Source organism: Porites lutea, chromosome 5, assembly GCF_958299795.1.
Source record: "Porites lutea chromosome 5, jaPorLute2.1, whole genome shotgun sequence".
NCBI classification, from domain to species: Eukaryota; Metazoa; Cnidaria; class Anthozoa; order Scleractinia; family Poritidae; genus Porites; species Porites lutea.
Genome location: NC_133205.1, coordinates 13,872,210 through 13,896,723, shown reverse-complemented (window position 1 = coordinate 13,896,723; position 24,514 = coordinate 13,872,210). Strand labels below are relative to the sequence as shown.

General features: G+C 37.3%; 2 protein-coding genes across 4 annotated transcripts; one reads left to right on the top strand and one right to left on the bottom strand.

The window, feature by feature from the left end:
- Positions 1 to 22: 22 nt before the first annotated feature.
- On the top strand, positions 23 to 10,844 carry LOC140938535 (very-long-chain (3R)-3-hydroxyacyl-CoA dehydratase-like). Of its 2 annotated transcripts, XM_073388018.1 has the most exons (12): positions 23 to 122; positions 203 to 245; positions 442 to 515; positions 2,660 to 2,726; positions 3,374 to 3,501; positions 3,728 to 3,797; positions 3,985 to 4,095; positions 4,785 to 4,912; positions 6,967 to 7,079; positions 8,059 to 8,165; positions 9,090 to 9,221; positions 10,405 to 10,844. In XM_073388018.1, exons 1-12 carry the CDS (start codon positions 39 to 41, stop codon positions 10,479 to 10,481), a joined length of 1,134 nt encoding a protein of 377 aa, XP_073244119.1. In that variant the 5' UTR covers positions 23 to 38; the 3' UTR covers positions 10,482 to 10,844. The 2 variants fall into 2 exon arrangements, with proteins under 2 accessions (XP_073244119.1, XP_073244120.1); XM_073388019.1 differs by lacking the exon at positions 3,985 to 4,095.
- A 5,335-nt stretch (positions 10,845 to 16,179) lies between these two features.
- LOC140937204 (cAMP-regulated phosphoprotein 19-like) lies at positions 16,180 to 20,855 on the bottom strand. 2 transcript variants are annotated; one of them, XM_073386738.1, is made up of 4 exons: positions 20,771 to 20,855; positions 20,606 to 20,692; positions 20,284 to 20,461; positions 16,180 to 17,167 (listed from the first exon to the last, which is right to left on the bottom strand). In XM_073386738.1, the coding sequence occupies exons 1-4, from the start codon at positions 20,807 to 20,809 to the stop codon at positions 17,112 to 17,114; spliced, it is 360 nt and encodes a 119-aa protein (XP_073242839.1). In that variant the 5' UTR covers positions 20,810 to 20,855; the 3' UTR covers positions 16,180 to 17,111. The 2 variants fall into 2 exon arrangements, with proteins under 2 accessions (XP_073242839.1, XP_073242840.1); XM_073386739.1 differs by having other exon boundaries at positions 16,180 to 17,164.
- Positions 20,856 to 24,514: the final 3,659 nt, after the last annotated feature.

Genomic DNA, 24,514 nt, shown 5'->3' with positions numbered 1-24,514 from the left:
CAATAATACTGCATGTAACAGGGAGTGGAGTATTCAAAATGGCGGCGGTATTCAAACCAATGGTTCGATGGGCTCAAAGCAAAGAAAGACTGTTTTTAACGCTAGAGCTTACAGATGTTCAGGTTTGCTGCATGGAGAAATAAAACGTTGTATTTTTGTTCTGATTGTGACCTTTTGGTTTGTTTTTTATGTTATTTAATAGTACCCTGCTGTTGAGTTGACAAGTACTCGTCTGGTGTTTCAAGGTATTCTCATAACAATTACGTTACTTGGACTTTTTTAATTTACGTTATTCTGTTTTATCACTTAAGCGACATGATTTTTCCTAAATCTGAATTTAACTGTATATTAAAAAGTAGACTAGTCTATAACTATAACCAAATAACGACCGGTTGCATTTAATTTCAGTCCAATTCATTTTGTTGTCATAATTTTTTGCAGGTTTTGGACACGGTGCAAGAGGAGAGCAACAGTACCATGTAGACATCAATTTTTACAAACCTGTCGATATCACGGTATACCTTATTTCACTGAGTACAATGTTTTGTTAATTTAAACAATAAAATGAACAACTGACACTTTTTAAGACTGACACCTTTTCAGTGGAAACTTGTTAAATAATATTGGTCTCCACCTGGATTTCCATCTAGTTCCTTAATTACCATAAATGTTTAAATAAATGCCCATATTTCCATAATAACTGCCCAATATCAAATCGACATCCCTCGAAATTTCAATTTGGTTTTAAAAAAATAAGGGATATAGATTGGTTCCTTGAAAAACGTGGGTCTAGGAAAATTTTTGCCAGATCTCTAAATCTTGGAAGTGCTTGTGATAGGTCTCAAAGTCTTGTTTTTGGGTGATTCTGCATCTTGGAGTCTCGAGTTCTTTTAAATCTCAGTCCTGAATTTTGAAAAGGCATCGTGCAGTCTTGCAAAGTCTCAAATTTACTATTCTATACCTCTAAAATTCTTATGTCTAATATTTGTATTGCCCCCTTAGCCTGTTCCAGATGTTCAGATAGTTGGGAGCAGTGCAAAGTAAAACAAGCAAGGAAAAATAGAGGGGGGACTAAAACTTCAGCACAGCTGACCATTGATTCAGAGATTGTTTAGGTTAATAAAAACATCTCTTGACTGATGACCATCTGGACATTGACTCTGACACTAAAGACTATGCTCAGCTATTACACTCAGACATGTAATTCCTGTTTTGAATTTTCTTCAAGATTATTACCAGAACTATGTATCTTACAGAACCTTGTAAAACCTGGAAAAGGGGCTAACAGTAAGAAACTAAGAGGGAATAGCAGCCATAAAACGAATTGAAAAGAAAAGGAAAAATTATGTGGCTTTGCAGGATCTCTAACCCAGAATTGAAAGCATAAGTTTTACCATTTGGCAGAAAAAAGCCATTTACCTAATCAATGAGAACAAAAGTATCCTATTTGAGAAAACTGACTTCATGTCAACCCACTGTTTGAAAAACAAACGTATATTTTCTTACATGGGTGGAATTCAAAATATATGGCAAAAAAAAGTTACAAAGTGACTAGTGGAAACATAAAACCTGGCATACCTCAGGGAAAGGGCCAAATAAGTTTATTGGCATGGTCTTGTTTGTTGTTTGGTTTGTTGCTAGGGAACTGGCAGACACCAACCTTACATATTATAAGTAACCCAAGCTTCCACTGCCCTAGGCAATCCATGTATGACACGAATTCTGTCAAATTTATAAGCCTCTCTAAACTCAAGCTTTCAACCCTGACCTTGCAAGGAACCAAAATGTAGTAGTTGTAAGTGAATGTTGTAAAAGTTAAATGAATGCCTCTCTTTTGAATCACACCTACCAGTATTATCTAATAAGCACCCATGGTATAAACTTTACACACATTTTGAGCAGCCGTGAATTGACGTCTCTCCCTTTCACATTTGCCTCCTTACACTGCCACATTTCTCTTTCCCCTCCCTTCCTTACCCTGTCCTTTTGCAATTCCAACTCACTCAAGCATGGCCCCATATCTCCATTTTTTATTAAGGTAGTGTGAATTCAAAGAGACTATTCAGTGTTGCAAATAGTATGCTGTTAGTTGTCTGCTGGTGATAGTAAGAGATGTATAAATATCATGAATAAAAAATATATAATATTATTCCTTAGTCTAATAGACGAGAAATAATTCGTCTGCCTAAAATAAAATCCACTTTTGGCCAGTCTACTCTTAATTCACAGGAGCAAAGGATTGGAACAATTGAGTTACCCAATGAATTATGGGCTGATGGCCTAAATTACATAGGATCTTTCAAAGCAAAGGCATTTGCGTATTTGCCAGAACTAGTCAAAACATAGCAAAAAATGTAGATTTTAGATAAATTTGTTATTTTAACATCTTTAATTTTATATATTGTAAATATTAGTCTTTCCACTTTTTTACCATGTACTATTCTTTTTAATCTTGAAATATTTTATTGCTGCACATAGGTTTATACCAGCTACATTTTCATACTCAGCTGATCTATTTTTTTGCAATATACATAAAGTATCTAATTAATTCAATTTAGTAATAAACTGGAAGAATTTACCCAATTTTAGAACTTATGGAATAGTCTCTATCATTTCCTGACTTGTATTAATATTCATTTATGATAATATACTGTGCTAGGCAAGTAACCACAAAGTCCTGGACCGTTATGTAGAGTTTTCCATTGCAAAGCAGGCAGGCCAGCATGGTAAGCAGCTTATAAACTAACAGTTCACATTTTCAGAAGTTAGGAATTCCCTTTTGGGAGGCCTTTCTTTCTTTTCTTTTTTCTTACAGAATAGAAGATTGCTAGTTATTGCTATCCTCATGTATAAGGTTAAACACAATTAACTATGTCTCATGAAAATATCCAAGCTCTTTTATATGCATTGTACACCTTAAAACCTGAGAGTAGCAGAGTTCGTCATCCCCATATTTAAGACCAAGAAATATGGAAAACACCTGCTCACTTATTTGGGACTATAAGTTGTGGAATAGACTAGCTACTGGCATGGGCAAAATTAGGACCCTAATAACATCATTGAAGGGTTCTAAACATCTTATTTGGAAATGTGATTTAAGTGCGATGGTAGAAGATGATAAATTGCACAAACTGCATTCATTGTAACTCATAACAGAATGAAATTTTCCAGACTGGCTTTCTATTTTAGTTAGTTTTTTAGGTCTTTTAACTAGGCTTTTAGTACCGAATCGTTAGTAGGCTTTTTGATCATTTATTAGTTAATAGGTTTTCTTATTATCAAGCGTCCCCAATTAGTAGAGCTAGCTACTGTAGGCTAGCTACATTGACATGTTAATAAAGTTTTTGATTGATTGATTTTTGTGCTTTTTAAGAGTTTTGGCCTCGGTTAATTGTGGATGAGCAGAAACCAGCATGGTTAAAAGTGAACTTTGATCGATGGCAAAGTGAAGATGCTTCAGAAAGTGAAAAGGAGGAAGAAGAACAGAAAGCCAAACTAGAGGTAAGGAAATTCCATGTAATTGTCCATAAATCTCAATTTCTTGTTTGTAACTTAGTTCTTTAAATTGTTTTACTGAATTCTCCCAGTCGAATCATGTCGGCCTCACTAATGAGTTGATTTGTAGAGTTTAAGATTAATTTTAATCTCTTGATCATAAAGCTCATAAAACTAAATGAGCAACAAAAAGAAAAGCTTGACGGTACTCACAAGTTTCATTCTCTTTCAGGATTTACTGGCTCAAAGTAAAGCAATGGAAGCAGATCTGGATAATGAGATTGAGAAAACAAAACAAGAAGGTGCATGTACATTTTATATACACTTGCAAAGTTATTACACAAAAAAACTTAAGTCTTGAATACAGGTATTAATTCACTTACACTACGTCATGTCAATCTCTCAGCTCATATCGTCAGGAGCTATAGGGCAAAGTATTAAAACGCTTGTTTTAAAATATTTCGTTTACTGATAAGATTGCTATCTTAGTTTTCAGATTCATTCGAACATTCTACCTTGTTTTGTACAACCTGTTGCAAGCAGGATTGTATATTTACATCACCTCAGTTCTTTTATCAAGATTAGTGTTTCTTGGAACAGGTACTGGAAAAAGAATTACTGAATGATTTACGTACTGTTTACTATTTGTAGTGACCACTATCACTGTAAAGACTGAAGCAAGTTAAGTTAGAATATTTTTGCAAAGTAAAATAAATTGTTATGTTTATATGGTCAAACCTCTACTAGTCTAGTGGCCATCTCTCTACAGCCAGTTTGTTCTCCAGAAAATGTAGAGTAAAGGGAGAAAAAATTAAACTGTGTGGCAATAGTTCAAAGTAGTGGAAAGCCTTTCATGCAACTTACCCACACCTAGAGTCTGGGGTTATGTATGGCCATGGGGGTTGCACCATCATATTTCATTTTTGTTTTTATTGAAAAAAGTGTTAAGAAACAATTACCACCAATTTATTAGCCTTTTAAAAAAGAAATATTTTGTGTGAGTAGTCGATGTTTCTCAGTGTGGTGACTATACAGCAATTTTTGCCAACTGCCGGAGCTTCTGGGTGCTCAGACATAAATTCGTGCTTGTTTTTTATGATAATTACACAAAACAAAACAAAATGTTTACATATAAAATGCTTACCTATAAAATTTCATTAAATTGTTTACTACTTGTTGTCTTGACTTGATCTCTGATTGATTCATCACTGATTTCTACTGCTGTCTGCTTTGATCATTTTAACAGCTGCTTTTCCATTTCTTTTTTTTTCTTTTAAATTTATTATTAGGTGCCTTCCCAGTAGCTTATGATGCAGTTAGTGATGTATTAGCCTCATGTCAGCTGGCTGCATTCTTGGAAGTTGTTCATCCTTTAATAGGCATTGTAAAAACAGGAGTAATGGCTCCATTTATGCAGGTATGTATCGTGACAATCAAAAGTTAGTTATTAAACTCATGTCTAATCTGTACTTGATCCATATGGCATGGTAAGTAAAGTAATAATTATAAAGAACTTTAGTATTGACTGTATTATTTTAATCATGTATAGAACACATCCCAACCTTGTAATTGGCAAGCAAAGGTCAAACATCATTGACAGTTATTTGCTGTAAGCCAACTAATTTCCTCACAGTCATATTCAAGCCATTAAGTTTCAATAAAACAATATTTTTAAAGGAGGCAGAGAATAGTCCACTGGCTGACCATATACCAAGTGAATAGTCAGTCTTGAGTTATGTCACAAATAATACAACAATGATCCCTAGCCCTTACACAGTAACATAATAAACTTCACACAATAGAATGAAACAATAGTGCAAATATATTATATTGACGTACGTCAGGTAAATCACACATCACCCAGCTAGTCCAACCTCTCACCCTGAGACTATAAGTTATGACAGAAAGATTTAAAGCCATTTTTTATGGCCCTAACAAACCTTTCTCTCTAATTTAGAGCACTATCAAATAAGCAAGCCAAATGTATGAATACAGTAGCATCGTTTATGAACCACAGTACTTTATTTTGAGAGCTTTCAATAATTCACTGCTTACCACACTGTATAGCAGGCTGGTTTTTTGTGTTTTTTTTTTCTTTTGCATTTGTAAAACAAGAGATACAGCTGAGTGAAAACTGAGGTCACATGAGAAAACAATGGGGGATGCCTGAGTGGGGGCAAGGTAAAAAATTCTTTCTGTTTTTTTGTTTCCCTCACCTCTTCCCCCATTGTTTTCACACTTGACCTTGGTTCAGCCTTTGCAAGACTGTATCTCTTACTTTACAAAACACAACCAAAAAACACCCCAAAAAGACCACCTGATCTTTGCTATATATCAGTGTTGAAGTATTCATTATTACATAAGGTTTAATATTGCATTTGTCTTTGATCTTTGTTCATTGGTAGTAGGGAGGTGGTAGTAGGGAGTTTGAAATCATGTGATCAGGTAAAACTTTAGAATTATTGTTTTATTTTATCACAGCTATTTCAACTATTTGTTTAGTTACCCGTTTTATTATATAAACACCAATGAAATACCAGGTGAGCTTTCGCGCGAAAAATTGATATCTTCACATGTGAAAATAACATGTTATCTACACATGTGAAAATATCACCTTTGCTATGGCTTCATAATAAATTGCGCCTTTCACACCAAAAAACTATTAAAGTGAAATGGTTTGGTAGTTCATTGGTGTTTATATAATAAATAGAACATTACATGGCCGCTTGGAGATACGAAATTTCTCTTCGAGTGTTGAAAAAATATTTCACTCGTTCGCTGCGCTCACTCATGAAATATTTTTCAACACTCGAAGAGAAATTTCGTATCTCCGCACGGCCATGTAATATTCTCTATTTATCATCATAATTGGTCATTTATTTTTCCTTATACATTTGTTTATCTATTTATTTTGTTAGTTTAAAAAAATCAACTTATGTTACTTAAGGTGTCATCAACCAAAAATTTTTAACAAAACATAACTTTGTTAAGAAAAAATCCACCAGGAAATTGAGTAATTTTAATTTTCAGTGCACAAAAACCTTGTACCAGAATAATTTAAAGAATATTGCATTCTTTTTTTATATTTTTCAAGGGCTTAACATGTAATAAATCATCTGCAGTAACACCAAAGAAAATTTCTCATGGAAGCCCAAGAAAATGAATGTCAAATTTCACAAGAATTGTGATTACAGAGTTAAAATTCTGAAAATTTCATGTGTAAGATGTAATATTTCTGTGAAATTTGACATTCACTTTCTCGGGCTTCGATGAGAAATTTGTTTTGGTGTCACTACAGATGATTTATTACATCTTTAGCCCTTGAAAAATGTAAAAAAGAATAAAATATGCTTTAAAAATTATTCTGGTACAAGATTTTTGTCCACTGAAAATCAAAATTACTCACTGTCCTTGTGGATTCCGTCTTAAATTCTTGCTAATGTAAATTATTGCATGCATTTTAATTTGCAGGTATTTGGTAGAAACTTGGTTCTTTTTTTGGTTGTTGTACCAAATGAGGAGCTTCACAAGCAGGCTACAGTATTTGGTCTGTTCTTTGTGTGGTCTCTTATTGAAGTCATCAGGTACCCAAAATGCAGGCAACAATATGGCATTTAATTAATAATATTTGGACATTTAATGCAACTTGGACTACTGCAAGCACAATTTGATATTTTCAGTATGTATGTTGTTACAATCATTATATTATTTTTTTGTGACAACATTTTTATCACATAGTGAGGGTGTTTCATGTTGTTGCAGAAACCATTGCTCTTTTTCTTTTGTGTTGTGCTGTGGGTACTGTTCAGTGTATATAATTTATATGCCCGCAAGAACAGGAAACCACTGGCCTACAGTGCATGCTACAATGTAGTTTGTTTTTACGGGCGGCAAAGAGTTCAAAAAAAAGCTCTAAAAGGTGCTCTTAAGTTCTTTCATTGGATTTTACTTTGAGCAACTCATCTTTAGAGATGACCATGTTGAAATTTGAAAGTCATTCCAATCCCTTAGAGAAACTTATGAAAAATTGTATAATTCAGTAATGTTTTTGGACAACAATCCTAAAGAATGCGGTTGTCAGAAACACAAATGTGTTTGTCTATAAAATATAATGTTTGCCTCAAACTGTTTTAGTTTTCATCAGAAATACAGCCTGCTACTTTTGGCATGTTTTCATTAATATTGATAAATTTATGGTACAGATCAATCGTGCTGTGAAGGGGTGAAAAATTCCAATAAAAGGCAGTTTGTGTCAGGCTTTTTTTCCTTTCCTTCCTTCCCTTTCTTCTTAGAAAAGCCTCATGCTCAGGCTGATAAATTACTGGTATAATTTATTAGTTTCTCATTCCTCAATTCTATACTATGTTATTTTTGTTGCTTTGCTATACACTCAGGAAAGTCACTGCTTTTAGAATTTTACTTGCTTGTAGCTTTGATATTGCACAATGATAACTTTTGCATGTTGATGTAGGTACCTTGAGAGGGCAACTTACATGAACCTGAATTATATTATTACATAAAGATTTTCCTCAGAAGAATTAGTGTTTGCGTGTTGTTTCACAGGTACCCATTTTATACCTCTCAAGTCCTTGGCATCAAAATAGAACCACTGATCTGGCTTCGATATACAATGTGGATTCCTTTGTATCCACTGGGCATTTTATTTGAAGGTAAGGCTTATTAACACTTCATATGGGATTAAACATTGTCTTAAAATGAGCTTGGATGTTGCCATGCAATCTTACTGTTAATTGTCTACCAGTTGTCCACTGTCACCTCCTTCAATAGCAATAGAAGATGTGGTTCGCATTCCATGATTTTCATGGGAAAGAACTAAACATTTTGATTGGACATTATTTGACCACTAGGCATTGCACACAGATAACTCAGATTAGCAGATTTTGAAGACGGGTCAGATGTGGAGCTGAGTGGCTAAAACAGTAGAATCATTTTTAGCTTGCATGCAGGCGTTTCATTCCTTCCTCCCCCATATACCTTTCACTCATGTACTGCTTGCGCACCTAATTATTTTCCTCTAGAGGAAAATAATTAGGTGCGCTTTCCCTTGCCCTTCACTTAGCCTGCATAGCAGGCGTTTCCAGTCGAGTTACAGCGCGAAAATTAGAGCGGGAGCAAAAAAAAAATGGAGGGTTCCTTCGCTCCCTTCCCCCTCCCCCCTCATTTCTTTTTTTTGCTCTCGTCTCAACTTTCTCGACGAACCCGCCGGAAACGCTTGATATGCAGGCTACCCTTCAGTACACCAGTTTTGCATGTTATTTTGAAATTTGCCTTCTGCACATGCATGCTTGAACTTCACTGAGGCCATAAAGTAATATAAGAAAAGCCAGGGAAGTGCTAAACATCAAAACAACATTTTGGCTAATTGAGGGTTTATTTGGCCTGATAGTGATCCAGAAATGGCTCCTCTAGACTCGAATGGGGATGGCATAATTTCCAGGGGATAAGGGTTGCTGTTTGGCTCAAAAAGTGTGGTTGTGTATTACAACCGGGCTGGTGGTAAGGTGTGGTTGTACTATTAAATATCACCATTGGCATTACTAAGATCCAACTGAATTTCTTTTACAACTGAACAGGTACTCTGATATGGCAGGCAATTCCTTTGCTGGATAAATCTGAGAGGTTTTCTGTCAACCTGCCCAATGTGCTTAACTTTGGTTTCAGTTTTTCATGGTTCCTCATGGTGTACCTTGTGTTTCTAGTTGCAGGTTAGTTGCATGAGCACAATCATTCTTTGTCAGAGACAGAATTTATCAATTTCTGGTTAAACATTCTTTCACCAAGATGACTATTATCTTGCTTGATTCAGAACTGGACTTTTTCAGAACAGAAACCATAATTTTTCAGATTTCTCTAAAACCATTTGTAGAATGGAAATGTTTGAAATATTAAGTTTTCTTGTGTCTGCCTTAAAGAAGACTACAAAATGTGGCATTTTTCTGCTGGTGCAGGAAAACAAACTGTCAAAGGAAAATAGAAGAAAATAGAATTAAAAGAAATCCCTAGCTGTTTGATTCCCCGCCTACTTGTTGTATTTACTCAGCAACTTGAAATCTTAGTGACAGCCCTGCCAAAGATATATAATATATAATGCATCAGTCAATTCCAGCTGCACCCAGCAAAATTTTGCTCTGCGCGGGGTCAGGCATTTGCCAACCCCAGGACTACCACAGAACTTTTAACACACACGCAATTTCGAATTCCTATCTGAATGTAACTATGCAGAGGATTTTACTGGAAAAAAAACAAGGGGGGGGGGGGTTGGGCTGGGCACAGCTGGAATTGACTGATGCATAAACAGGTTAGGGGGATAAGGACTAAAAAAGCCTTCAGTAAAGCATCCTGTACGAAGCCTCATAAGGTGGAATGCACCCTCCTAGCCACCACCACCTATTCCAAAACCAATAGAACTATTCTTTCCCAGTCAAACACTGTAAATTATGTTATACTCAGTCTTGATTTTTCAAATATCAGAATAATTCATATTAATTAATTCCAAATATTTTCTAGAAGGAATCTAAGTGAACATAAGACAGTAACGCCAATTACTGCCAAAACAAAACATCTTTAGTTCAATAATGATAAAGTGAAATAATTTCCCCTTGTGATTGTAATGCTTTAATACAACATTTACAAATTTCTTGCATATGACCCAAACAGACCATGCATGTAGGAAACATACCAGTAGGTTCCCTTCAGCATTTTTTAAAGATCTCTTTTGCATTTTTTAATTCATTTTACTTGTTTCACTTCGTCACAATTATGCCTGATGGAGGCAAAAAACATAACCATTAGTTAAATTTTTCACTTATGTCGAGTTTGCGTCTTTGCAAATAATTTTACACCCCATTATGTACATTTTTTTTTGGTTTTGTTTTTTTTATTTTTCAGGAGGATCTTACATGATGAAGCATATGTATATCCTGCGCCAACGACGCTATGGAAAAAGAAAAACAAAGACAAGATAACTAATGAAATGCTAATGTAGTGGTTCAAATTTATCCTTGGTTTAAATCTAATCTTCCTATTGTTTTTGGGTTTGGTAAAATGATAACGACTTTTAAACAATGAAAATAACATTTAAACCAAGGATAAAACTGAACCACAACACATTTGCGTGAGAAATAAATGTGAGAAATAATTATAAAGCACCCAGTTCAGCCTCTCAATCTGTCAGTTGCTGCTAGTATTTGTTGGTTATGGAACAATTTCTTTTAAGGTGGCTCGGCCCAGTTTTCAATCCCCACTGAATGTCCAATATACTATGCAGCTAAAAGTACACAAGGCACTTTCAATAACATCATACTATGCAATAAATTCTTTTTGAATAAGTTTTGTGTCACAATGTTCCCTTATCAGCAGTCAAGATCTCACATGGTCCACCTCCCTTCCTTTCTGCTCCTGCTTTCTAGCTTTATACTCCTCATCCCATACTCCACGAGACAGCCTGCATGTTCACAGGCTAGTGACAACCAACAAGTTATACTTCACTACACCATTATCAATGATTGCGCATAATTTTTTGTTACACAACATTATTGGTCAGAGTATCAGCTAAAAAACAGTGGCAGTTTGTAGCATAATTTATCCATCAAAGTAGATGACAAATTGTATAATATTATTGTAAAATTACTATTTTACTCCAAACATCAAGTTTTTGGTCACTTATAGACTTGTACAACCTTTCACAATTTAATGTGTGTAATTTGTAATGGTAACAGGACTGAGTGGAGTCCAATTGGGTCTGTAATCATACAAGTGATTAACAAAATCGGACGACCGCGTAGCGGGAGTCCGATTTGTTTAATCCAGGTATGATTACATACCTAATTGGACTACACGAAGTTCTGTTACCAATTAATCATAACTTTAACAAAATTTGTGTCATTTGTTTCTCAAAACACAAGAAATTTGAAATTTTGTTTTGCTAGCAGTAAAAAAAAAAGCCATTTAAGCACACGCGTGATGGCGTGTACTGTCCAGTTACTTAGGCATGACATGTACTGTCCTATTAAACTGTCCAATTAAGTGCTAACTTTTCTGGTGAAAATAACTACAATAAACTTTCCAGGGTGTCAACTATTTTAGAATAAACAAAAAAAACTTAAAAATTCAATTTACCAAGTCCTCATAATCAACCTCATTGTTGAATCTAAAGGTCTCTAATACCATCCACTGGACAAGTCAAAAAACAACCTCAACTGTGTTATGCCACTGTGTAGAGATTCATCCACCTTTTGAAGAACTTGCTGATGCCTGATATTCATTACTATATAAGCTGTCATACACGGAGCTATGCTCTAAAAAAATTTTCAAAGAGCCCAAAACCCCAGGGGGGAAGGGGCTACTCCCTTACAAGAGGCTAGTGCGGATGTGCCACCAGATGAGGTCACATTTTCAAGAGTGAAGAGACTATAATGGGGTCGCATTTTCAATACACCGTATTCACAAATGGCGGACACGCGGGAAAAAACTGGTGCCTAGTCATGAAAGCGAGGCGTTGGAGGATAACAAAAAATTGCAAATGAAGACTTTCAGTGAACTTGCAGAGTGTTTAGCACGGATTCCACCTAAAATAACTTTTTACGGACTTCTTTTTAAATACAATTACGTGGGATGTCTTCTGCTTTTAATGTTTAGTAGCTATTTGCTGTTTGCAATCAAAAGGGACGCGTATATCTTCGGGAAACAGGATGATTTTGTAGGTTTCCGAAGCATCGATCAGAAGCTCGAAGAGTAGGCGATCGCTGGAGAAAAGCGGCAAACATGTTGGCCCCAACTTCACACTGAAACCGAATACGAAAGCCAGATCACTACAATTCTGTATTGGATTAGATTAATTCCGTCGCTTTGGAGGGAATTGTTAGAGGTGCGTTGGCAGAGCTTAGCAAACATCTCATGATTTCTTTGTCATTGCGAAACAATTAAAAATAATTTTATCAAAATTAGAAGCTGTAGTGTGTGAATCTTATGGCTTGCTATTTGCCTGGTTTCTTTTAGGGCATTATCTCAGAGAGCTCTTGGTAAAAAAGTGGTATAAAGCTTACATTTTACTAGGTTAAAATTTTAAGGCAATGTTTTTGTCAGGACTGAACACGGCAAGCTTCTGTTTCGAATAATTGAATTCGAGTCTGGATCAGTTTAAGAAGACCATCATTTTATTTATTTATGTATTCTTCAACTTTAAAATATTATGAAACATAAAGTTAAAACTCTTAACAGCTAAAGGTAAGAAATACGAAATTACTCGCTGAAATGATATGTGGCCGGCTTACCGAGTCTGCCGAGTAACAAGTTGAAATTTTGAGCGTACTCCTCTCGATCGCTTCCGCACATTAAAAATAAATTACCGAAAAACCGCTTAAAAAAAAGGTCAACCCCGCTGTCTAATTGATGTTCTTCATTGATAAAGACCAGAGAATAACGTCCTGGCAAACAAAAACCAAACATAACTTCATCGAAACCTCAGTCACCTCTTGTTTCCTGTCTTCCTTTTTTCCATCTCGACTTGAACTGTTTTGTTCAACGGCAGACGTCTCTTGCGTTAACAGTTGCAAGTAGGCCATACATCTGTCGCTTATTTCCTTTTTTCTTGCCACCAAGATTTGTTTATATTTCTGTTTCACCGAATTGCAGTGAGCTGGCTTTCGTACTCGGTTTCAAAGTGAAGTTTGGGTCAACATGTTTGCCGCTTTTCTCCAGCCATCGTCCACTTGTCAAGCTTCTGATGCTTCGGAAGCCTACAAAATCATTCTGTTTCCTTGAAGATATACGCGTCCCTTTTGATTGCAAACAGCAAATCGCTACTAAACATTAAAAGCAGAAGACATCCCACGTAATTGTATTTATAAAGAAGTCCGTAGAAAGTTATTTTAGGTGGAATCCGTGCTAAACACTCTGCAAGTTCACTGAAAGTCCTCATTTGCAATTTTTGTTTATCCTCCAACGCCTCGCTTTCATGACTAGGCACCAGTTTTTTCCCGCGTGTCCGCCATTTGTGAATACGTTCAGGGCGGAAAAACGTTCTGCGCAAGCTTCTGCGCATCTCTTATCGCAGGCTCAAGGCGGGTTTTTCTGTGCGTTCACAGTGCTTGTTTGTTGCTGGAGTTCTGAGTGAAATGCACGAGGCGCGAACGTTTGCTCCCTGTAAATAATTTTTATTTGATATGTTTGCTTCTTTTTCGTCGCTTGAAAATTACTTTGGATTCAGAACAACCAATGTTAAAGGAAAAACGGATCATCTGTCAATCTGAGGTGGAATAAAAGGTTTTGAACATTTCTAAAGAGGCGAGTATTTTTTCTGATTGTGCATCCGATTAATTTATGCGTTGATTTCGCCGGGTTGAATTAAAACCCGCTTCTATTCTGTTATTAGTAGTTACGATTACTTTTTTTACATGCCCAGATTTATTACCTTTGCAGAACCAGCTTTATCTTTGTCTTCAGTCAAAGAACCATATTGCTGTTATAACGCATCAGAGTGAACAAACTTGTGCGCTTATTAAACTTTCTCGGAAATAGTGGTCGAGCCAGCAAGCTTACTCAAGATCATTTTTCTGTTGCTCAAGTAATAATAGTCAGAGTTTTTTTTTTTTTCATTTTTCATTACACAGTTTTGTTTTCCAGCACACTGTGAAGGTTTCTGTTCTTTATAAGAATAACTTTCTGTACGCAAATTGTCCTTTTCACTCGCTGTGAAGTAGAGAACGACAACTGCCGGCAGTGACTTCAAAACAATTTACTCTTTTCCCGTAAACAATTGCTGCAGCTGGATTTGACTGAGGCGAGCAAAACAAACCCTTATGTGCAATTTTCTGTATTTTCTAATGATCGGCTGTGTTTAATTTGCTTAAACGAAGACCCTCGTATGGACCAGTTAAGCTTTTTGAAAATAGCTAAATGGTGAATCATGGCTTGGCTGCCAAGTTGCAACTGATCTTTTGCTTTTAAGATCTTTAGGTGGTTGTTTTCGTACGGAAAATTCATTTCTTCATTGTCAGCAAGTTTTTGAAATAATGTAACTTTAACTTTGTTTGAACGAAATCCTACTTGAGCGTAGTTTTTGACAAATGTTATGCGTGTTCAACTTGACAACACAAAGCAAAATTTATATATCTGCGCGAAACGAGCAAGTTTAAAAAACTATAGTTGCTTTGAAACCGATTTTTGGGAAGATTTTATTAGATTAAGATTGACCTTTTTTCTGCCCACATATCAACGCAATAACTTCTACATTGAGGATTTTGTTTATATTTTAGTGATCTGCGAAACTACGAGTGTCCGATCGAGCGAGGGTTTTAAAATATCAGCTCGAGTGCGACAAAGTTCAGTGACTTCAAACACATTGTGGGCAAGGGTTAATTTTTTTGGGCAAATCACTGTCCAAAGATATGTTGTTTTTGTGTCCACAGTGGAGCTCCGGACCTTATATATCCAGGAACTTCCTTATATGAACACATTTTGTGAATGCATCTTGAAAAAAATCCGACCTACGCATGCACATTTAAAGTACAACGCAGGGAAATTAATGTCGTTAAAGTCCGTTTTACTATGAGGTATTCTTCGGGAAAATTAAGTAACGACAAGGTTATAACCACAGCTTGCAACTTTTGAAGACAAATTGCCTGTTCTTTCCAGGTTATGAGTGGAAACATTTTATTTTCAGGCAAGAAAATATTTGAAATCCCGCCATTTTTTCAAACCCGGCCAGGGGATCTGGGTAAAAAAGTTCACGCATGCTCATTACGTTTTTCCGCCCTGAAGTGAATACGGTGTATAGAGTTATAGAATGGGGTCGCATATTTTCGGGGTAAGTAGGTATTCAAAATGGGAAGACTCCCAGTTAAAAAGATCAGAAAGTTGTTTATTAAGTTTAACAATAAGCTGGTATTGACCGCATTACATTCCATTCTTGAAAACACAACTTAAATAATAACCAGTTACTCAATGGCACAAAACCACAGGCCCAGGACAAAGTCCACCGAAACATCAATACTACAGCATTTACTTTTCTACTGGATTGTTATCAACCATCGAAGATAATTTTTGGATGACCTTTTTAAAGGATTGACAAGGTAGATGAATAAATAGAAAGTGACTAAGTTGGGATCACAAAAATTACATTTTCCAAAAAGTGACTAAAATGGAGTGGGGGGCTCTGAGAGGCCAGCAGCACATATCCAGCAAACATTAACCAAGTACCCTGTGATTTCTTCACCACAAAGGCAAAAAGGAAGTCACCAGGGGCCACTAAGCTCTGCTAGAGCACAGTGGTGATACGAATCTTCTCACTACCCTAGACAGATGCACAAAATAATAGGCATCAGAAAATACAAGGTTGGAGGTGGGAGGCAGTTGTGATGGACAGCATCCTCCCAGGGAACAAGGTGGCAAATACTGTTATACTACAATATTATAAGCTAATGTCACAACTTTGTGCAAACTTTGTGCCAAAGGTGGAATGAGCTTTGCTTTTCACAGCAAGCTTCTGAAACAGGCTATTGCTCGAACATTATATTTATTGGTGAAAGTTGTATTTAGCGGCCAAACTGAAAACAAAAATATCATCTACTGAAACAAAAAAACGTATTACTTTATTCTTTTAATTCAATATAATTTTTACATACTGTGTTTCACAGACTTAATAAATTCACTTACAAGACACTTGATTTTCACCCATTTCCCTGGACTATACTCACAAAAAATAAAGTTCACTTCGAAAATTGCTTGAAGTGTGACTTAACATGACAGTTGGCATAAAGCTTTTTGGATACTAAGGGTGCAAAACAAAAAAAGTTATCATGAAACAGACTGTGGTTTGCCACACAGCATCTCCATGATCAGCATACATTGAACTTTCACTTACATGGGAACACAGGAAATTATGTTTAATCAGGGACTAAGTTGGATGTAACTGCTAAACAAGTAGGATATCGTAACTGAAGATTTGATCAACAAGGCTTTTGTCACTAAAAGGAAAGGACAGAGCCCCTGGTACCTAAAGGAAACAAACTTGCAACTTGTTCAGTCTACGTGCTAAAGCCAAAATATAAAGGGAACCCCAGGCTTCCATTTTCTGCTATAGACAAGAGCCTTGATCAGTATTATCTATGTGTATTTGTACATAAAAAACACCAATGATCATTAAGGGGAAATTGAGTTCACTGATAACAATGCACTGTCAGCTACATGAAAGTAGAGATGATAAAAGGCTGCAAAATAAATGCCACCAAATATGGTGAAAACCTGTGTTAACAATGATCAAAACATTAAGAGAATTTAGTGCAAGATTGATCATGTCATGCATTGCAAAGTTATTTAAAGCAGTAATATTTTAGTAATGAAATACAGCTTGACAGTTCAAAAGATTTAAAGAAAGTTTAACTGCATTGACACAAGATTTGAATCAGTGAAAATGGAAGAGTTCCACAGCTTAACACTTGAAAACTTTGTACAAAGCATTACTTTAAATAGCAGCTTGTATCCTGCTTTAAAAGATCGTAGCAGCATTATCTTCTATAACTATCAGTATAAGATTGTCAGTCTGTTAGTTTTAGTTAAAGGAGGAGAATGAAGTCTTGAACAGATTCCAGCCAAGTTTAATGATCCAATACTAGGTTATACTCTCCACTTCTTGTTCGACTGTGATTATCTGCTGCGGCATAGAGCAAGAATGAGTTAAATTTACATATAATAAACATTCCGCTACAACCATTATACAACATAAAAACAAATAAACTGAACTTGTTTTCATAATTGAGATTTTAAAATCATTTCAAATATTAAGAAGGCTCACATAAAATATTCATCAATACACAGCAAGTAAAGGTATTACAATGCATAGTGAAGAAATCTGACTTATGTTAACAAGGTTAATTCAGTTCAAAACCTAACAAAAATGAAAGTTAAATTTCAAGTAGTTAACAGTATCATATCTAGAAACGGATTATTTAGTGTCAGTCAGAAAGGTTAAAAATGGTTGAGATTACAGTTAAGAAAGTCAAAAACATATATGTATAACACCTTTTGAAATCAATCTATACAACAATAAATTAATGCAAGGATTTAACGTCAAGTCATTAAAAAGGAACAACAGCCTCAACGTTCATGTTTCCTTGTCATGCAAATAGCCCATTAAAATAACAAGTATTGTCTGTATAATCAGTTTTCTCTCCATGCCCAATAACCACCACAGGTGTGAAAGGTGCTAGTTGTGGCTCACTGCTCTAAGTTCATTTTGTTAATTTTCATCAATAAAGAGTCCCAGTAGTTCAAAAGGTGGACAACACTAACCAATCACTATCCACTGGACAACACAATTTGTTTCCAAAACATTGGATAGTGATTTATCTGGTGGATAGCCCCATCCAACCATTGAACAACAAGGGCCAGAAAATTAGGAATGCAAGTCTTTCAATGATAACATCACAGCTACATAGCAAAAATGATTCCCAAGCACTATCATTCTCACTTAACACAGACTACTATAGAATTTAGAGGACAGCCCATAATGAACCAAATGATGAATAGTGTGCATGTATCAATGCGGCCTGTTACAAACAGTTCTCAGTTTGTCATAGGCATTACAGGAATACAAAGGAAAAACATGTGAGTCCCTGATAACAGTCAAACCAATGACATACACATGCTCCAACAGCAGCTTAGCTGCAAGGAAACAGCAAACTATAGCTCATTAACACAGCAGCAACTGGCCAGACATTAGGCTCCTCAAGGATTTCTCCAGAGATCAGTAGAAAGGTACCCCATGCAAGCAACATTGCAGGTGCAGGGTCAAGTGTAATGGTTAGTGAAGTAACAGTTCATACAATGCCTATTCCCTTGTGTTCTTCCCTAGGCAAAAAAAATTTTTACCCTAAACTATCTTTCTCCATACAGTTGCATACATTACAGGTCCAATTTCATTTTTAGGATAAATTTTTTTAGTATATACTAAAACAGTGGATAGTGTTTTTCGCACACTCTGATTGGCTACTCAATCAGTGAATATCCTGCACTATTCACTGATTCACCTCCAGTTCCTCTGAGCTAGCGACGCCAAACTCACGTAAGTTGCGAGCAAAATGCCTTTCCGGTTTGCTGCCGTAACAAACTAAGAAATTTCACAACTAATCAAGCAAGCTATTCTCAAAATACATGAAGAAGGTGACAAAGTTCAGTTTGGAAGTTTTAACAGGTAAAGCTTTGTCTTTTTGACTTGAATTTATCGATAAAACCGGTGAAAAAGTTTTTTGTTTACAAATGCAAATTGAGCTTAAGTCTTGTGTTACTTTATTTAGTTGACTTATTCATAAATAAGCTTAAAACTAAATTTAATAATCTTTTTTACAGAATGATTTTAAATACAAAAAGAATTCACAACTCCTTTTGAAGAAACTTCCCCAGAAGAGCTAAACAAACGCTGTCAAAAGTTTTATTTGTCGCCAAGAAAAAGCGACGACCGCGGCCGTTCGGTCATCACACGCCAAAATTGTAATCGTTGGCAACAGTAAATGAATTCAAAATCATCATTTTTGTGCTCAGTTATCTCACTGTTTTAGTATATACTAAAACAATTATTCACCTCAGTGTCCGTGGCTGGTAGTGGATATTTACCTCGCCGCTTCGCAGCCTCGGTAAACATCCACTACTAGCCACCTCCACTTTGGTGAATAATTGTTATTTAACCTTGGTCTTAAAATCAGGCACACCTAACTTGGGTCACAAAGCTTCTGTACATGTACTTCACTTTCACCCTTCCCATGTTGCTTGGCAATAGTTTTTTGTGGATTTGTCTAATTTCAAGGTCAACATATAAAGGGAGAAGGAAAAGGAGGCGCAACATGTTAATGTTAGTAATCCAAATTGTAATGTCATGAATTGTAGGTTAAATCAGTCACCCTGAAATATAATTTGACCTGCAAACATATACATGGAATGTTGATAGCAGCCCTGTGGTGACCCAGCAGCCTAACAAGAACGAAGCTGTAGAATCTCTGCTTTAAATGTTAAGGCAAACAGGTGAGTAAACCACCTGCCTCCTGTGACTTCCCCTTTGCTTCTTAACCATGGTTCTTTTTTCACCTATCCATGCATGCAAGCATCCTCTACAGGACATTTACTGGGCTTAACATTAGCCATTGCTTGCTTTGACTTATTAGACCAAACTTAAACTTGATAACTGCCTTGATTCTGGTAAATTATTATACAGCATGAGGAATGTAAAAACACATGGAGCTTAAAAAATGAACAAGCTCACCATATAGACTCCATGAAGCTCTGGAGTTTGGTGATTCAAAAGCAAGCGGTTGGTCCAAGTATGACACTTTGCAGGGAACCAGAATATTTCCGTTGTATTTCAACCACTCAACGTTGAGGTTTATGTGACATCTTCATGGAAAAGTTTAATGATTCTTAACTTTTAATTTCACTTGTATGCTTCACTCTATTTCAAAGTCATATCCACTGAATACACGTACAACCAAATAGCTGTTTTATACCATGGTATACAAATTCAATCTAAAATCTATATTCTACAATTTTACCAAGTAATTTTTTAAAAAATTCTAAGTCTGCATGGTATAAACCAACATGGCGTGGTATGAAATTCGTGCAGCATGTGAGGTATAAAAACAACCTAGAAAATGAAATTCGTCTTCGTGGCAAACTGCCCGTACATGGAAGTCACTGACGTTCAGTGTTGTCTACTGCAGCACAGATGTCGCTACTGCGTTACCCCGACCTGCGGTTGATCGTGAGTTTCCAGTAACTTACTCGGCACTGAAGTTTTCCTGTGTGGATGTGGAATGTTCTCTGGTGTTGGAATAGCTTTACCCACTCCAAGGGGCAACGGAAGGGGTTTTCCTGAATTTCCTCTATTAATGGCGGCTGCAGGGCCTCCTTTTTTCTCGCTTTTTGCCATCGCATAATCACCAGAATCGAAATATTTGACCTAGTAGAGGATAAGCACAATATGAGGAATAAACAAGTCGATTTTGTCCGTTTAATATGATTTGAGCGTCAAAAATTATTACACGCTCTAAAAATCTTAACATCCACCTTACATATAGGTAAATATTATATTTAAGGCTAATACCCCTCTCTGCATTCTCTTTTTCAGAATATCAGTGGCAACTGGTTTCTTCCCTGGAAATTTCAGTTCCAACTTCTGCTCTTCGGTGAGCTACAAAAACAGAGAATATGGAAAAACGAAACGTTTAGCTCAAAATCTACATAAGGAAGTTCCATTCACAAACTTTACCTCGCTAAGTTTTTCTTCTGGGGCTGTTTCCTCGCTCATTTTCAGCCAAACAACGACACACTACAATCCAAGATGGCCGACTTCAACCCCTCACTGAATAAACTGAAAAAAACTTGTTGAGCTTACGTCACTAGAAGCACCGCAAAGCATGCGTGGGTTTTGTGTAATGCCGCTCGATTCCGCCGCTCTCAGCTCTGGACAGGGTAACCCCCGCGGGGGGGGGGGGCACTTGGGTATTTTTTGGTTGGGTATGTGCCGCCTGGGACTCCAAATTGGCACCCCGTTCTAAAAAAAATTTCCCCTAAAATTAATACCCCGTTCTAGAATTCGCCCTAAAACGGATACCCCGTTCTAGAAATGGGCCAATTTTTTATACTCCGTTCTAGGGTGCTTGTTAACGCATTGAGCCGTATTTTTAAAAGCAATCTGTCCTTGAATAATTTCAAATGGCTGCTTACAAAACTGGAGCTTTCGTGCGTTCGAAATATTATACCCCGTTCTAGCAGACGCCTCTGAAATGGATACCCCGTTATAAATTAGGAGCTTCAAACTCACGAGTCACGACCCCGTTGGGCGGCACATACCAGTATAGGTAATGTATGGGAGTACCCCCCCCCCGGGGGGTAACCTAAAGATCAGGCCCAATATCAGCGGTTCTCATACATTCTCTCAAACGGCTACCGCTAAAATTGGTGTTTTCGTTTCGCCTTGCCCACCGGAATGTTGTTACAAAGCGAAACGAAAATTGAGTCTGATCTCAGGTTATGGACAGGGGCCAGGAACCCATCAGTGAATGGAGCCTCCATCTCCCATACAAGCCCTTGGAGTCAACCCTTTCCCGAGTAGATTTATAATTAGAACGGTTCCCAGGGGAGACTTCCTGCGCCGACTGTGGGAAGAGCCAATCACAACGACGAAACGACACTGCTATAGTACTTCATCAAACAGCAGGAAATTTGGTGTTGACAGGCCAAACACAATCATAAACAAGTGAAACGTGACTTTGGCGCTTTCATCCCTCAGAGATTTTCTTTTTTTTTTCTTTCTAGCGGGTAGATTATACTGTGGAGAGTTTTAAACTCTGACTATTTAATCTTAATTTTGGTTGCTTGTCTCACATTAAGAGGCCATGCAGCTGGTCTGCTACATGCATTTAGTCAAAATTTCCGGAATTTCCGGTTCGGCGGTAAATGGAACACGTTTCGTCGGTTAAGGTTCGTTCCACTGGAGAATTCCCAGAAAAAGTGGAAAATCTAAAAAGGTTAGCCTGCGTCGCAGACACTCTAAACCTTACTATACAAATGGTTTAGACGAGTGCGTGGGCCGGCTGCAACTCAGGCTAAAAAAGGTGGGCCCGTTTACCCGGTTGGAATTTCCGAACGGAATTTCGTGTTCCATTTACACGTTTCACGTAGTAGTAGCCTGCGTGGCAGGCGTTTGAAAGGGAAGGGAAAGGGGGTTTTGGGCGTGAGGGAACGTAGTAGTCGTAGTTTGTACCAGTTCCAGGTCCACGGACGGGCACCGCGACGTACCGGGGTTTACGACCAAACGGAACAAGTTTTTACCGCTCGGAAATTCCACTTTTGCTCCCACCGAAATTTCCGGGTGTTTTTCCTAAATGGAAAGCGCCCCAGGCGTCCGAAGCTCACGTTACGAGTGTGTTATCTAAATTAACTTTCTCACCAGAGAGTCGGTGTCGCGTTACAAGCAACCGTTGAGATTTGTATGAGAAATAAAATACTAAGGCCTGCGAACTCTAAATATCATTATTCTTACTTATTTTTCTATAAAATAAATAAAGGAGACTTCCCTTCGATATTTTCCTGTGCTTTTTGGTGTGAATTCATCGATTTAGTCGGGGTTTTTTGGCTGTTATGTTATTGTTTGACCACTATCACTTTCCTCAGGTCCGGACCCCCCTATCCGACCCGACGCTTGTTTGAGACTGAAATTCTTACATTGACAGGATCGAATATCACTTTTTAACTGGCTGATTTTTTTTTTAATGAAACGCGCGTTGCATTTTGCCACTAAACCAGATTCGAGGGATATTTGCGTTCGAGGTACGAGAACGCAACCCCTAATTTGTGTTGGAAGCTCTGTGCATTATTGGGTGTCCTGTGCAATTAATAAGGGAAGTATTGTGCATTCGTCGTCGTCGTCGTCGTCGTTTGACGCGCTAACTCACGTGGTGATTCGTGTGTTCTCGGCGATCATCTTTCAAACGTTAGCTGAGGTCTGCTATTCTGTCGTCGTAAATAAGTGTGCTGAATCTTCGTAAAGCGTACATATTTAAGAGTTTGCCGAAGGTCTACTTTCGATCTGTGAATAATGAATCTTCCAAAGCGTTTATCTTTCAAAAGTGAGCTGAAAGTTTACATCCTAAGTAAAATTTTACTTTGGATTGACTAAGCCTTCATATTTTTCTTTGGAAAATGCAGTGAAAATGCGTGCTACTCCTGGTGCATGCATCAAACCGGGTTGTTTAGCTCGGCGTCCGTTGTGTCACAAAGTAAATTTACCGGCGAGTTGTGAAGAAGCTCAGCGTCTGTTCTGCCACAAAGTAAATCTACTGAGTTGTATAGCTAGGCGGCCGTAGTGCCACAGAGTAAATCTACCGAGTTGTGTAGCTCGGCGGCCGTTATTCCACAAAGTAAATCTACCGAGATGTGAAGCCCGACATGTACAGCACCATTTCATCATGACTTGTGATATTTTCGGCACTGGACAAACGAACATTGTAGCCCTATGTTATTTTTTCGGAAAAACGTGACCAACCCACGGTAGCGCCAATCTAGCCTGCGTGGCAGGCGTTTGAACAGGCTAGCGCCAATCAAGCCATTGAAATCAATACACTCGACCAACCTCGTTCCCAGGGTTCTCTCCTACCCTGGGAACGAGGGTGACACAAGGATGACACTCGACCAAATTACTGGAAAAGTCAGGGGCACCCAACGACAATTTTTGGAAAATATCTGTTCGGAAGACGATTTGAGATCTAGAATTTTCGGAACATTTGTTGTTAAATTTCTTGCCTGCCTGCCTCTCCTAGGATTTTCGAACCTCCCAAAAATGGTATAGTTGGCCATTTTTATCGGATTTTTCCCCTAAAAAAGTCACCTAGAATTTTCGGGATCCTTTTTTCTGGCTGAAATTTTCGAAAAGGTAGGTTTTGATCCCTACAATTTTCGGATCACTAGACTTTCAGCTAGGAAATCCGAGCAGATGAAAAAAAATTAGGGGATAAAAAATAAAAAAGATATATCAGGGTCGTAACTAGATATATGGGATCAGGGATCACAGGGCCGGGATCTGAGATCACAAGCCGTGGGATCGGGATCAGTAATACTGTAAGGGGATCAGGGATCCGGTTCCTCTCTCGGAAATGACAGCCAAGACCACAAAATTCTGAAATACGCGTTAATTGGAGGGACCTGCCAACGTTTTAAAATTCAGTTGTAGTTTTGCTGTAACATTTGGATCCGGTACTAAACTGTATGCAATCTGATCTAGCCGAATCGTCCAAAATCCAGGAAACAAAATCCCCATCATGAATCTGGAAACAAATTGATCCAAAATTGTGAAGCCAGATTCCTTTTAAATTTCTTGTCGCTACACCTTTTCAATGTTATGCTAGCATTGTAAGCCGTTGTTGTTCATACGGCTGTTGCGATGGGGATTCTCTTATCATCCTGGGCTGAGTTGCTCAAAGCATGGTTAGCTTTAACCATTGGTTAAGCAGTA

What these genes read in the sequence shown, in the direction of transcription:
- LOC140938535 (XM_073388018.1), top strand. Translation starts at nt 39, where the DNA reads ATGGCGGCGGTATTCAAACCAATGGTTCGATGGGCTCAAAGCAAAGAA. An exon ending in TGAGAAAACAAAACAAGAAG is followed by an intron (nt 3,798 to 3,984) that starts GTGCATGTACAT and finishes TTGCTATCTTAG; the next exon opens with TTTTCAGATTCATTCGAACA. An exon ending in TCTCTTATTGAAGTCATCAG is followed by an intron (nt 7,080 to 8,058) that starts GTACCCAAAATG and finishes GTTGTTTCACAG; the next exon opens with GTACCCATTTTATACCTCTC.
- LOC140937204 (XM_073386738.1), bottom strand. Translation starts at nt 20,809, where the DNA reads ATGAGCGAGGAAACAGCCCCAGAAGAAAAACTTAGCGAG. An exon ending in CAGAAGAAAAACTTAGCGAG is followed by an intron (nt 20,693 to 20,770) that starts GTAAAGTTTGTG and finishes CTGTTTTTGTAG; the next exon opens with CTCACCGAAGAGCAGAAGTT. An exon ending in CAGGAAAACTTCAGTGCCGA is followed by an intron (nt 17,168 to 20,283) that starts GTAAGTTACTGG and finishes TCTATGCCGCAG; the next exon opens with CAGATAATCACAGTCGAACA.